At 58.4% G+C, this 13,389-nt stretch overlaps 1 protein-coding gene across 5 annotated transcripts in view; it reads right to left on the bottom strand.

The window, feature by feature from the left end:
- Nucleotides 1–4,602: 4,602 nt before the first annotated feature.
- The window catches only part of NFIC (nuclear factor I C), a 37,710-nt gene continuing 28,923 nt past the window's right edge, over nt 4,603–13,389 (bottom strand). For 3 of the 5 annotated variants that reach the window (XM_030466156.1, XM_030466155.1, XM_030466160.1), the window contains 9 exons: nt 12,824–12,895; nt 12,274–12,348; nt 12,021–12,144; nt 11,722–11,846; nt 10,148–10,276; nt 9,866–10,050; nt 8,455–8,614; nt 6,815–6,900; nt 4,603–4,968 (listed from right to left, as the gene is read on the bottom strand). In XM_030466156.1, coding sequence (XP_030322016.1) covers nt 4,951–4,968; nt 6,815–6,900; nt 8,455–8,614; nt 9,866–10,050; nt 10,148–10,276; nt 11,722–11,846; nt 12,021–12,144; nt 12,274–12,348; nt 12,824–12,895 — 974 coding nt within the window. In that variant the 3' untranslated portion in view covers nt 4,603–4,950. The remainder of the gene's footprint in view (nt 4,969–6,814; nt 6,901–8,454; nt 8,615–9,865; nt 10,051–10,147; nt 10,277–11,721; nt 11,847–12,020; nt 12,145–12,273; nt 12,349–12,823; nt 12,896–13,389) is intronic. The other 2 variants (XM_030466157.1, XM_030466159.1) reach the window with 2 other exon arrangements.

Raw genomic sequence — 13,389 nt, 5'->3', positions numbered from 1 at the left:
GCAGGGATCCGTGCCCACCTCTGGCCCCTGCAGCCCCATATATATATATGTGTGTGTATATATATATATATATATATGTACAGGTTTTTTTTTTATTATTTATAGGTCACAAGGACTATTTTTAACTATTTTATTTTTTTTAAGCCAATGAGCCCGACTAAAAACCCTCTAGGAGAGACTGTAGTGCATGAAAACCCTGCAGGAGCCCCGTGTGTGGTGATTGTCCAGTGGACTCCCACCCCAAAGTCCCCTCCCTCCTGCCGGGGTTCCCCCCCGGAGCATCCCCAGGGATGGGGCTCCCCCTCTGGCTTTGCACTCACCCCAACTGTGCCCACCGAGCCCAGAGGCTGTAATGGGAGGAAAAAGAAAAAAGGGACAACGATTAAGAAAAAAAAAAAAAGGGTAAAAATTAGTGGTGCCCCCCTCCTCAAGGAGGGTGCCAGGGGGAGGGGAGTTTGCATATTCCCTTTGGGCAGAGCCAGGGGGACACAGGTGGCCCTGGGGTGGTGGGTGTCAGGGGGAGCAGTGCAAAGACCCCAGAGGTGCTGGGGTGTCCCCAGACCCCCAAAGCAAAGGCCCCAGCCTGGCCCCCCCACCCCTCACTGCCTCCCTCCAGGCTTGAGGGGGCATCGAGTTGATTATTTTTTGCCTTTTTTTTAACATGGTTTAAGGTGCTTTTCTTGCCAAGGGCGAGTTTTGGGGGGCTGCAGGTGCAGCCCATCCAGGTGCGCTGCGGGCCCTGGGGCTTGAGGGGGGGAAAGGCAGCAAAATGGGGAGGGAAACCCCAACCGGGGCCCTGTAGGCCAGGAGCTTCCTGGGGGGTGAGGGGGCCCAGGCCCAAGGGGCGCCAGCGCCTCTCGCCTGCCCCCATCCCTATGCTTGCAGAGGGGCTGGGCAGAGTGGGGGCTGCCCCAGTGCCCCCCGCTGTCCCTTGCTGCCATCACTGTCACCACTGAGAAATACTTCTTGTAATATTTTTTTTTTTTTTTTGCTTTGAGCTGATCCTTTTCTTTTTAGATTATATTTTTCCCCCAATTTTCTCTCTTTTTTTGTGTGGTGTTTTTGGTTTTTTTTTCAGTTCCATTTTTGTTTTGCCCCCCCCCCCTCTGCTGGACACTCCCCACCTTCCATTGTCCTTGCTTAAATAAATACTGCACCTTGCATAAAGCAGAGCTACCCAAGGATGCTCCCCCCACCTTGGGGGACCACCAGAAAAACTGCTGGATGAGACCCCGATGGAACCTGGGGATACGACCTCCCCCCTATCTCCTGCGAATACTTTGGAACACCAAAAAAAAGAAAAAAATTTTAAAAAACCCAAAACAACCCCAAACATTGTTGCTACCGCTGATTCTTCATGACCAAGCAACAGTGACCTGCGGTGTAACCCACTCATGGGTGTCACAACCCGCATCAGTCCTCAGCCACAGGGCAGGACAGCTGGGGGTGGGAGGACAGGGGCATGTCACTCTCCGACCAGCGGGATGCTTGGGTTTTAAGGCAAATTCTGGACTTTTTGGGGGTGCTGGGACCCCGCTCGGCAGTTGGTGCAGCTGGGAAGAGGCAAAGGAAGAACTGGAAGGGACAGTGTCCTGTGGAACTCTCCTGTTCCTGCGGCCAGACCCCTGGAGATGAAGCTGATGGAGATGGAGATGGAGAGGGGGCTGCGACACCCCCAACCTGACACCAGCCCTGCTGGGGGGGAGCACAGCTACATTCACACGGTTCCACTCCTGTCACAGGAGCAGCTGGGCTCAGGCTACCCGGCCCCTCAGAGAACCAATTAAAAAGGTGGGGGGGTGTCCCCCAAGGGGGATGGGATGTTGTGACCCCCTCCAAGGGCTCAGCCATGGGGCTCTCCATCCCTCCCCCCCCCTCCATGGGGACCCCAATCACATCCTCATCCATCCTGCTGCACCCAGATGCCTGGGTTCCCACGAACTATGAAGGGGGGAGCTTTGACCTGGGGGGGAGGGGTGTGTCACTGAGCCAGGGAGGGGTCCCCTGCTGCCTCCCGCCTTGCTGCCTTTGGTTGCTGTAAGCAAAAAACAAAAATAAAACCCCCAAAATGGAAGGGAAAAAGAACCACCACCTAAACCCAAAAACCCCAAAACCAAAAAAACCCAAAAACAACAACAAAGAGAGGCAAAGCAAAGGGGTGGCGCCGTCCCCCCGGACCCCCCAACCGGCCCCCCCCCGAGCGGCTATTGCATATTCCGGTGTGTTGGCGCAGAGGATGCATCGCTATTACCAACTGGAAGACATTTCCAAAGGGGAGGGGAAAAAAGAAAAATCGGTTAAAAAATAATAACAATAATAACAATAACAATAATAAAGAGAAAAGGGACTTTTCCGGCCGAGAAGAAGCCATGCAGGAGGTGAGGGGGGGTCGGCCGCCCCCGACCCCCCCGGCCCCCCGGGAGCCCCGGGCATGCAGCGACTCCCTCGCACTGATATCGGGTCCGGTAATACTTAGTCTTCGAAGGCAAGGCACATCATGTGGTATAAAATTTCGTGCAAATTAGGAAAACATTGATTATTTTTTCCTTTTTTTTTTTTTTTTACGTCTTTTTTTTTTCCTTTTCTACAGTGTTTTTTAAAGTTTTTTTTTGTGGGTTTTTTCCTCTTTTTTGTCTTTTTTTTTTTTTTTTTTTTTTTTTGTCTCTGTTGCTGAAGGGGGAAGGTCGAGCCGGTTAATACAGTCTGCCATGCACAGCGTCAGCCAGCCGCGGCTGGGTTGAGCCAGGTCACCAGATCCTGTTAAAGCACCATGCAGTTTGTCTTTTTTTTTTTTTTTCTGTCTTTTTCTTTTTTTTTTTTTTCCATGTGTTTCTTTTCTCAGAACTTTAAAAAAAAAAAAATCAAGACAGGTTTCCCTCTCCATCACTTTTCAGCACTTTTTTCTTGTTGTTAAGTTTTTTTTCATGGGGGGGGGGGTGTTTGTCCTTTCTCGTCCTCGTGGATTATGCTTTTTTTTTTTGTCTCCTGGGATTTCTTGCGTCAGCCCTTTCCCCAGCACCACACCATGGGCGGGCAGGATCCGTCCCGGGGGAGTGGGGTGTGGGGCAGAGCAGGATGGGGGGCAGTGGGGTGCGATGCCGGTGGTCCATGGGGAACTCTGTGTGCCAGGGAAGTGGGCCAGGAGAGTGGCAACGATGTCCCAGACATCCCTTGGTGGCTTCTCTCCATCATCACCCGTGGGGTGTCCCCTGGGGTCCCACTGGGGACACATCTGGGACCAGTCTCTTCCGTGGCTCCCATCATCTGGCTGGAGACACCAGTGGCCTTCCTCATGCTCCTCCTCACCTGGGCCGCCGCAGGGGTCCCTCCGCTCTAAGGCACTGCCACCTCCCTGTGTCCCCTTGCCGTCCCGGGAGTCCCATCGCAGGGCATGGGGACAGCCAGGGGTGCCAGGACCCCTCTGAAGCAGTTCAGGCACTTGACGTGGGGCCAGGGGTCCGGGGGGGGGGGGAAGGCTGGCTCTGCCCTGGCGGAGGTGAGGGGGCTGGCTCTGCCCTATCTCGGGCTACTTTTTTTTATTCTTTTGTATTAAAACAACCCCAAAACAAAAAAACAAAAAACAAAAAACCATCCCAAAACAAAACAAAAAAACAACCCACAAAAAAATCCAAAAAACCCCTGAAACCAGCATCCTGGTGGGGCAGTGCCCGGGGCTCCCTCTCCTCCTCTTCCTTCTTTTTTGTGATTTTATTCTTTCTTTCTTTCTTTCTTTCTTTCTTTCTTTCTTTCTTTCTTTCTTTCTTTCTTTCTTTCTTTCTTTCTTTCTTTCTTTCTTTCTTTCTTTCTTCTTTTTTTTTCAGACGATTCTCTCTTAAAAGTGCATTTCCTACAAAATGTGCAACACATGCGCACCCCCTCTTCGCCCCCCACCCCAGTCCCTGTCCACAGGAATGCATAGCTCAGACACACGCCCCCACTCCCCAGCACAGGGACACGTGTGGGGACATCCGTGGGGACACGCATGGGGACCCGGGGGGACGGTGTACAGCAAGGAAGGCATTGCGGAGAGACGATGACCAGTGCCCTGGCTAAACAGTGGCAGCTTGGGTCCGCTAAGGACTCCCATGAAATGTCCCCATGGGAATCAGTGTGCCAACACCACCCCTACAACTGTCCATAGCCCAGCCCACACACCCTCTGCGGCCCCCAAGACTCCAACCTGTGACACAGCCAGCCACTATGCTACCGTGCTGCTGCTGTACCACGTCACCATGTCACCACAGCACGTCACCAACAGCACGGGGTCACCCAAGGCATGGAGCAGCCCCCACCCCGGTAACCAGCAGAGCCACACCCCTCAGGTACCGGCGCAGCTCCCTGACTCCTGCTGCTCCCCACCCTGGCCCCGTGGCCCCCCGAGAGTCTGCATGGGGCCCAGGGGGGGGTTTGATCTTTTCTACTCACATAGAGGCAAGAACATAGAGCATATCCTACCCAGTGGCCAGCGGCCTGCAGGGCTCCGCAGCTGCTCCAGGAGGCATCGCTGGCACAAGTTGTGTCAGGTCTCAGTGCGGTGCCAGCCGACGGGACAAATAACAGTGGTTTTTTTTTTCTTTGTTTCTTTGTTTCTTTGTTCCTTTGTTTCTTTGTTTCTTTCTTTCTTTTTCCTCCTCCCCCCCGAGTTTCTTTGTTTTCTGGCGCATGGGGGGTGTGTTGGTGGTGGGGGAAGGTCCTCCTGGGATGAGTTGCTGTTTTGTTTGTTTGTTTGTTTCTTTCCTTTTTTAAAAAAAGTTTGACCCATTTCCTTCTTCCTTTCCCTCGCTCTTTCCTTCAGGTGTGGGTTTTGTTTGTTGCCGTCGTCATCATTGTCATGAGTCCGCGCTCTCCGTCGTCACCGCAAGGCTGGGCCTGGTGCTCAGGGACGGGGATGTTCCTCTAGGGGTGCCTAAAGCAGAGGAGAAGGGAGGCGAAGGGGCGGCACGGCGGAGGTTATCCCAGGTACCAGGACTGCCAGGAGAGAAGAGAGAGGCTGGCATTAGTGTCCTGCGCCGTGGAACCACTCCGTCCCGCTGGCGTGTCCCCCTGTCCCTCTGCTCAGCTCACCTCGGGGCTGGCATGGCAATTCCTGCTCTGAGTTTGCCAGAGTTTGTCTCTGTGCTGGGGCCACCCGTGTCCCCCTTGCTGGCCAATCTCTCTGCGCCTCCACAGCAAAGGCAACGCTTCCCCCGGGGGAAGGTCCCGCTCAGTGACGGCTCAGGAAGGCTCGGGGGAGGGGGGGAGGAAGGGGGGGTGGCCCCCTGCCACCCTCCCATTGTCTCCTTCTCCCCAGTCCCAAGTTCAAGCGTGTCCCCGATTACCTCATGTCTGGTTTCCGTTGGCAACGAGACAGCTCGGGGCCGCCGCTTCCCTTAACCCTTCCCGGCCCCACTACACATGACCTGAGAGCAGCAGGTCTCAGCTACCTGCCCAGGGATGCAAGACACTATTGCATTTACCCTGTACCTCAGTTTCCCCATGCAGAGCACCCTTGAGTCCTGGGGTGGCACCTGGAGTGTGACTGAACACATGCATACAGGGACAGGGACCTGGGGCTGCGAGTGGCCGTGACAGCTGGGAGTCCATAAGGACTCAGCACCCTGCTTCTCTGGGGCTCTCCTAGCACTGCCTCTTGTCTTGTCTTTAAGGTCTCAAAGGCCTTGGGGTGCCCACCACACTGTGGTGGGTGGAGGGCTGCAATCAGAGTGCAGTCCCTCACTATGGCACAGCATTCTTGGGTGTCCCAGCTCACAGTCCCTGGTGAAGCACAGTGCACCTCTGGTGCCCCTGGCACACCTCAGCACCCTGAGCACTTGGCCCCAGTAGGTGCAGCACCTCTGGGTGCCCCTTACACAGGTCCATCCCCACACCCATGCCTCCGCCCTGGCACTAGCCTAACCCACCAGGCAGGACTGCAGCCTCCTGCCCCTGCTGGTACTGCTGAGGCTGGACAACTCAGTTCACAAATGAGGCAAGGTGCTGGCACTCCTGCCCTGGCCCTCCGGTGCTGCCTGCGGCCCTGGCACTGGCACCAGCTCATGAACTACTGATTAAAAAAATATCCAGGACTAAGGAAAAGCCCCTGGAAAGGCGCACGCTACATCCCACGGCAGCCGAAGTGGCCGGTGGGCACTGGCGGGTGAGAGTGGAGTGCCCGAAACCCGTGGCAAGTGGGCACATGGCTGCAGTGCCTCGCTGTCAGGTATGCTACGGGTGATGCCACAAGGTGGAGCCCAGAGAGAGGAGAGTGAGGTGCCAGGAACTGGCATGGCAGGGACTTCCCTCTGCTCTGGGGGACCCTTGGTGGCTCTGAGCCACCAGCAGTGCCCAAGACTCTGGCACAGGGTGCCAGGTGGCAATGCCCATGGTGGAAATGCCCACAGTGTCAAGGCAGTGATGCCCATAACAACGTGGCAATGCCAGGGCAGTGACAGTCATGGAAATTACAGTGGTGATGGCCATGGTGGCAATGCCCATGGTAGTGATGCCATGGTGGTAATGTCCACAGTAGCACTACTCACAGCAGTGATGCCACTGCAGCAATGCCATGGCAGTGATGTCATGGTGGGGATGCCCATGGCAGCAATGTCACAGCAGTGCTGCCCATGACGGTGATGCCTGCAATGGCCGTGCCCATGGTGGCAACAGCCACAGCAGAGACGCCATGGTGGGGATGTTCATGTCACCAAGGCCACAGCAGTGATCCCCATGATGGCGATGCTCCCAATGACAGTGCCCCAGAGGCTATGCCCATGGCGGTGCCACAGAGGTGGTGCCCAGGGCAGGAGGGTCCCCCCAGAAGTGTCCCCACTCTCACCTGTGCCTGATAGATACTCCCAGGGTCCCTTGGTCCTAATCCCACGAAGGAACGGTTCGCAGGGGGCGTGCCTGGTGCAGAGTAGGCTGGGGAACAAATGAGAGCTCATTAACGGGGCTGCGGGAGGCACTGCCATCGCCCCCCAGGGCCAGGCCTGGCCTGCTGGGACGGGCATCCCGGGCACCCAGAGCTGGCAGCTGGATGATGTCCCTGGCTGTGGGCAAGCAGAGGCCAGGGGTGCTGTGCCCTTGGTGCCACTCGTGCTGGAGGGGTGACGGTGGGGCTGGGGGACACAATGCCCCTGGGGCGCAGGCGCAGAGGTGTGCTCCCAGGCATGTAGTGCTGCAGCTTCCCCAGCAGAGCTGACATGGCAGCCACCAGCTCCACTCAGCCACCAGCTCCACTCAGCCACCTCCCCCTGCTGCCATCTCCATCCCCCAGCTGGGGGTCCATCACTCAGCCCTGCTGAGGTCCTAGGCTCAGCCCTGCCAGAGGCAGGGTGCTGCTGAGAGAATGGGGTCTTGGAGCCAGCTGGCCTCAACGGTCCATGGGGACTGCCAGCATGTCCCACACACATCCTACCTGGAGCTTGGGGGGGACTGGCACTGTGTGGTCCTTCCCTGTGGCTGTGGCCCTGTCACCATCTGGGCCACACCACCTGAGCTCTGCCCTCCAGACTGGTCAGACTTTGATTTCTTTACACCACACAACCTCAACACCTGTCATCCAATGACTGGTGGCACCCAGCAGTGTCCTGTCCCCTGGGGATGGTGTCCCCAGACAGGGCTCTACCCTCTTGGGATTCCAGGAGAACTCCAGTGGGTGGGGGGACAGGGACACCTGCCTTGCGGAGAATAGCAACGGCACTGTGTCCCACCACTGTGCCGTGCACCCTGATGCCAGCCGTAAGTGACACTGGTGTCTCCCCTCTGAGGCCATGGCCCAGCGCCCCAAAATCCTCCTGGCCAAGGCACTAAAGCCCCATGAAGTGGAGCGGAGGGTGAGCTTGTCAGCCTGCACTGCTAATGAAGGCCCCTCAGGTACTTCCCACCAAGGGCTCTGGGGGTTCCTGCACACTGTCCTTGCTCCTGTGTCACTTCACAGACCCTGACCAGATTGGGGTCTCCAGTGCCAGGGACCCCCACGCAGTGACAGGACAGCATCCCCATGTGACGCAGGCAGGAATGCTGCCCCCAGCCCGGGCACCACGCCTGTGCTGGCTGCTCCCTGCATGACCAGCAGCACCGCCCTAACCGCTGGAGAAGCTGAGGCACAGAGAGGCTTTGGCCTCCCCTATGAACCCTCCCCCATTGGCTTGGGGGAGCAGCACCACAGTTCCACTACCACTCCCCTGGATGTTTCTGAGGGACCTGGGACTCAGGCTGGTCCCTGGGACCAGCATGGCACCCGCTGGCTTGGGGGACACAGCAGCCTCCTGTTCAAACCCTGCCTGCTCCGACCTGCCTGAGACCCAGCAAACTCATTGTGTGCTGGCTGCCGCCCTCTCCCCGGCTTTGGGGAGGCCACCTCCACCAACATTCCCCCAACAGCACTGAGATGGGGAGGGGGGCCTTGGAGGCTATGTGAGAGGAGGGGGCCAGCCGGGCTGGGGAGAGGGGTGGGCGCCACAGGGTGCTTACTGGGTGATGTCGGTGAGGTCGTCCCTCCCTCCGTGGTTGTCGTGGTGGATTTGGTGTCAGGAGAGACGGCCAAGCGGGGCATGCCAGGGGGAGGTGGTGGCGCCAGCATCTGTGTGGGCAGGTAGTGGCTGGGCACCTTCACTTGACCACTTCCATTTAACTGGGGACACAACACAGACAGAAAAACAAACAGCACAAGCCATTAGGAAGCAGGAGCAGCCCTGGCAATGCCAGCCTGATGGGCCCTGGTGCCACCTGGCATGGGTTCAGAGCATCCCTCACCACTGACACGAGTTTGTTGGGTCTCAGAGCAGCCCTGAATGGTCGGCGCCGGCGACAAGGAAATCACGACGGTGCTGGGGAGATTCAGAAGGGGCTGGGGAGACTGTGCCCCATGGCAGCGTGTGCCAGAGCCAGGGCAGTGTGCCCCACCCTTTGCTGCAGGGCACCCAACAGTGCTGGCGCAGTGCTGGCATAGCGCCGCCTTCCAAAGGCTCTGGTACCAGCTCCCTGCACCAGAGGTGGTGGGAGCTGCCCTGGCTGCAACCTGCACCAGCCTGGGACTGCCTGGCACCGAGCCCCTGCACTAGGGGAGCAGCCAGGTCCCTCACCCTGTCGACAGGCCTGGCCAGTGAGGGGCAGCAGGCGCACACTGGGATGAGCTCAGAGGGGCTCCCCGAGACCCTCTGCAACTAGGGGGCACTGGACCAGAAATTTAGCCACCCCTGCCCCCTGGCTGGGGTGCAGAGGGAGCCCAGATGTGTGTGTGTGATGCTGGGTGTTGAGGTGCTGCATGCAGGGTGATGTGCATGTGGCATGTGTAGGGTGCTGGTATTGGGGTGAGGGAAGGCACACAGCAACACGGTGTGGCCCTGCCACCCCCACAGACACACTGAGGGACACTGCACAGTGACAGGGCTGATGGGTCACCCACTGGCCACACAGGCAGACAATAAAAACAGAACTCATTGCTCTCCCAGGCCCACTGGCAAACGGTGGTTCCTCAGTAATGGTCACTCACCAGAAACCCCAGCCCCAGCTGACAGCTCAGCCCTGGCACTCACTGCCCTGGCTCCCCTATGGGGCAGTGTCCAGTGTGAGCCAGGGGATAGGGGACAGCACCACCATGGTCACAGAGATGCAGCGCCAAAGGTGACCGGGCAAGCGGCGCTTCTGAACCAAAGCACAGAGCCAGCTGGAGCCACACAGCCCCACTGCAGCAGTAGGAACACACAACCAGGCTGGGTGCTGGCACCCAGGTGCCACCAGAGCCCCCCGACTCCCCACGAGCAGCGGCGGCGGTGGTGTTGGTGACGGCGGTGGCAACAGACGATGTAGGGGACACCCCTCCAGCAGCGAGGCCCCATGGCAAGGTTGATGATGGGATGCAGGGATGGTGCTGGGTCCTTACCGGTCCAGGCTGTTGGTTGGACGGGTCACAGGCCAAGGAGACGAGATCTTTGAGAGGGTCCTGCGGGTTGAGATGAGGTGGGTACCGGATTGCCGTGTGCGGAAAGTAGGTGGAGGCCGTCTGGGGGAGGATGGAGGTGGTGGGGAAATGCAGCGCAGACGATGGGTGCGGGCTCCGAGCAATACCTGTAGGTGTGAGCAGAAAGGGTGGGGTTCCACTGGTGTCACTGGGAGCTGGTCACTGCCTTGCCTCCCCCACCAGTGTCCCTGTTGGTACACTTACCGCTGTGCACTGCGATGACAGGACGGTGGTGCTGTGTGAAGCTGCTCAGCCGGGGTGAGGAGTCCTGGGGTGATGGGCTGTTGAAAGGGGACTTGTCCATCTCAGTCTTCTTCACAGTGGGGGAGATGCCTGGGGACAGCAGGGCACAGTGTCACACCCTGGCACCCGCTGCAGCACCCTGACAGCCTGGGGCTGCAGCCACCTTGGCCTGGGGTTGGGGGGCTCAGTCCCGGGGTGAGGGGTACCTGGCTGGGTATGGGTGTGAGTACGTGTGTGCACATTTGTGTGTGTGCAGGGGCTCCGCACATGTCAGCATCTCCAGGGGGGTACTGCAGGTATGTGCATGCACATGTATGTGTGCAGCAGCACACTGTGTGCACAAACACCCCGGCATGTATGCATATGCATGTGTGCATGTGTGCACCAGCAGGACTGCATGTGAGTGTGTACACATGAGTGTGTTCTTACATCAACCTGTGCTCATGCCTGTGTGTGTGTGCTGGTCCCCCCAGTTCCATGTGTGCCCATTCTAGGTGCAGAAGCGAGTGACTACACAGGTGCCCCCTGACCCTGCAGCCCCTCCAGGCACCCTGGGTCTGGGGCACACATCCTGCCAAGCAGCACAGGCTGCTCCCAGGGGTTAAGTGCTGGCTGGGCGGCTGACCCCTCCAAGACCCCAACCCCTGGATGACCAGATGCCTGAGAGCCACCCTGGGGTGCAGGGCTGAGGAGAGGTGGGGGGAAGATGCCCTAATCCCACCCCCGCCACCCTGGCTTTAGCTGCAGCCATTGGCCTGGGCCCGGTAATGGGTTTAGCCCCTTCTCAGCCGGACGTTAGGAGGATTTCCCAGAACATCCTGTACGGGATTGCCATGACCCCCCCCCAGCTGTCCTCCCTTGCCCCTGCTGCGGGTCAGGCCACCAGCAGAGGACAGGGACACTCTGCACAGCCCCCTCCTGCCGTGCACCCCTGTGTAAAACATTTCGGGAAGGGGGACACATCTCAAGAGTCCCTGACACCCTCCCCCTACCCCATGGATGAGGGTGCAAGGGGGGCAAGACAAGAGCCAAGGGAGTAGAAAGACCAGCATCCCTGTGGAGGCACCCCAGGGCATGGGAGCCATTGTGCCAGCCCCACAGCACTGCTTTAATTTGCCCAGCCCCCCTTTTTTCTTAATGAACAGCTAATTGGGGCTGTCTAGACAGGAAAGGTAAAAAAAAAAAAAAAAAAAAAAAAAAAAAAAAAAAAAAAGAGCAAGAGAGAGCTGGGGCTGCAGTGGCTGCCATGGTGCTGGGAGAGGCCGGCGTGGGGCTGGGGTGCTGGGCTGGCCCTATAGAGAGCATCTACAGAGAGAGACAGTATCTAAACTGGGGGGAGGACGCTATAGCAACACAAAAGCACCTATAGCTAGCTTGTGCTTTGGCCTGAGGGACCTATGGCAACACCCATCCTGGCACATCCCAGGCTGTTTCAGGGGAGATGTGGTGGTGCTGGCAGTGGAGGTGCAGTGAGCTGGCCTGGGAGGTTCCTCTGACAGGCCTCCTCTGGGAGGCTCCTATAGGGAGGCACCTACCCCCTTCCATGTCTTCTGTCCAGTTGCGGCTGCTGCTGGTGGGGGAATTGGAGGAGGTGTAGTACTCGCCCCCTGGGCTGGTGTCAATGTCATCCTCCATGGACCCCGACTTATGCCGTTTGCTCCTGGGGGGCAGGGAACGAATTAGCACCAGATGGGGCAGGATCGGGCAAGTCAGCATGGCAAGATGGCCAGTGGCCTGTGGCTGTGCTTGGGCTGGCCCTGGCATCACCCTGGCATTGTCCCAACACCACCCAAGCACCACCCTGACCCCAGCATTACCCTGGCATGGCACCTACCCGCTGGAGGAGGTGCTGGGCAGTGTCCTCCTCATGCCGGTGCTGGAGGGGTTCAGGTCATAGGCCAAGTGGCCCTGCAGCTCCCCCAGGGAGAAGTTGGGCCCCGTTCCAGTCACCACCGGTGCTGCAGGGAGAGAGGAAGGTCAGGGGGGCCCTGGCACTGCCTCTTACCCAGTAGGGAGGGGACCCCCATAGGACACTGCTGTGCCCCTGGGAAACTGTCAGGGAGTTGTGGCATCATGGTGGCACTCACTTCGGGACACCTGGATGAGCTCAGTGACACTGAACACCCCTGAGGTGACGAAGCTTTCCTGGAAGTCTGTTGAATCTGCAGAGGAGAGAGAAGGGAGTGCTGAGGAGAGGGCAGAACCACCCCTCTTGCCCCTACTGTCTTCCGGGTATGCTCAAGGGCACCCCAACATCCCCAAATCCTCTGCAATGACCCCAACTGACCCCCTCTGCCAAAGATACGCCAGGGCTGCTCTGTGCCTCAGTTTTCCTGTGGCTGAGAACACCATCAGGGCTGGGGGCTGCATCCCCTCTGTGGGACCCTCTTGGTAGTTGCTGGCCCCAAGGGACAGGGCCCTGGCAGGGCTCTGCTGGCTTTGGGGTGAGGCTGAGGCCATGCCCAGCTCAACACAACTGCCAGGCAGTGGCTACCTTGGCCTGCGGGGCACCGTGGCAGCTGCAGGAGGGAGGTGCTGGCACAGAGGGCACCAGGGGGCTGCCCCCACTGCAGGGACCCTGGGGATAGGCTTGGGTGTCCCTTGTCCCCTGGTCAGAGCCCTGCCTGCCCTGCTCACCCAGCGTGATGGGTTTGCTGTCCTCCTGATCTGAGCCAATGCCTGTCCGGGGGCTGCTGCTCTGCTCTGTGTCTGCAAGAGAAAAAAACAGCAGGTTGAGCCCCCTGCACCAGTATGAGCTGACAATACCCAACAGCCCACCACCCTGGCAGCCTGCCTTGCTGCTCTGCTGGGAGGGGAAACTGAGGCACACTCTGGCCAGTAGCCCTCACCTCCCAGGAGGATCCAAGCCAGCACATACCCAACCACCAGGGAAGAGTCACTGACCATCCCACCCTGTGACAGGAATGGCGTCACCCCAGGTGTGGCACCCAACAGGTGGATACAGATACAGGTGGAGGAGAGAAATCTATGGCATTCAACATGCTTGGAGGCAGGGTGATGGTCACTTGGTCCCACTCCAGCCTCCTCTTCCTCCTTCCAGCTGCTACTATGACCCAGTCTTGCCCCATTGCACAGTCTCACCATGCCACCCCATGGCATGTGTGACCCATTCCTGCTCCATTCCGCCATGTCACCACACTGTCCATCGCCCGTGCCACCCTGTGGCACCTCGTCCTGCCTCC

This window comes from Calypte anna, chromosome 28 (assembly GCF_003957555.1).
Source record: "Calypte anna isolate BGI_N300 chromosome 28, bCalAnn1_v1.p, whole genome shotgun sequence".
Lineage (NCBI taxonomy): Eukaryota > Metazoa > Chordata > Aves > Apodiformes > Trochilidae > Calypte > Calypte anna.
Note: the sequence above shows the minus strand (reverse complement) of the source record. Positions and strands in the feature narration are given on the sequence as shown.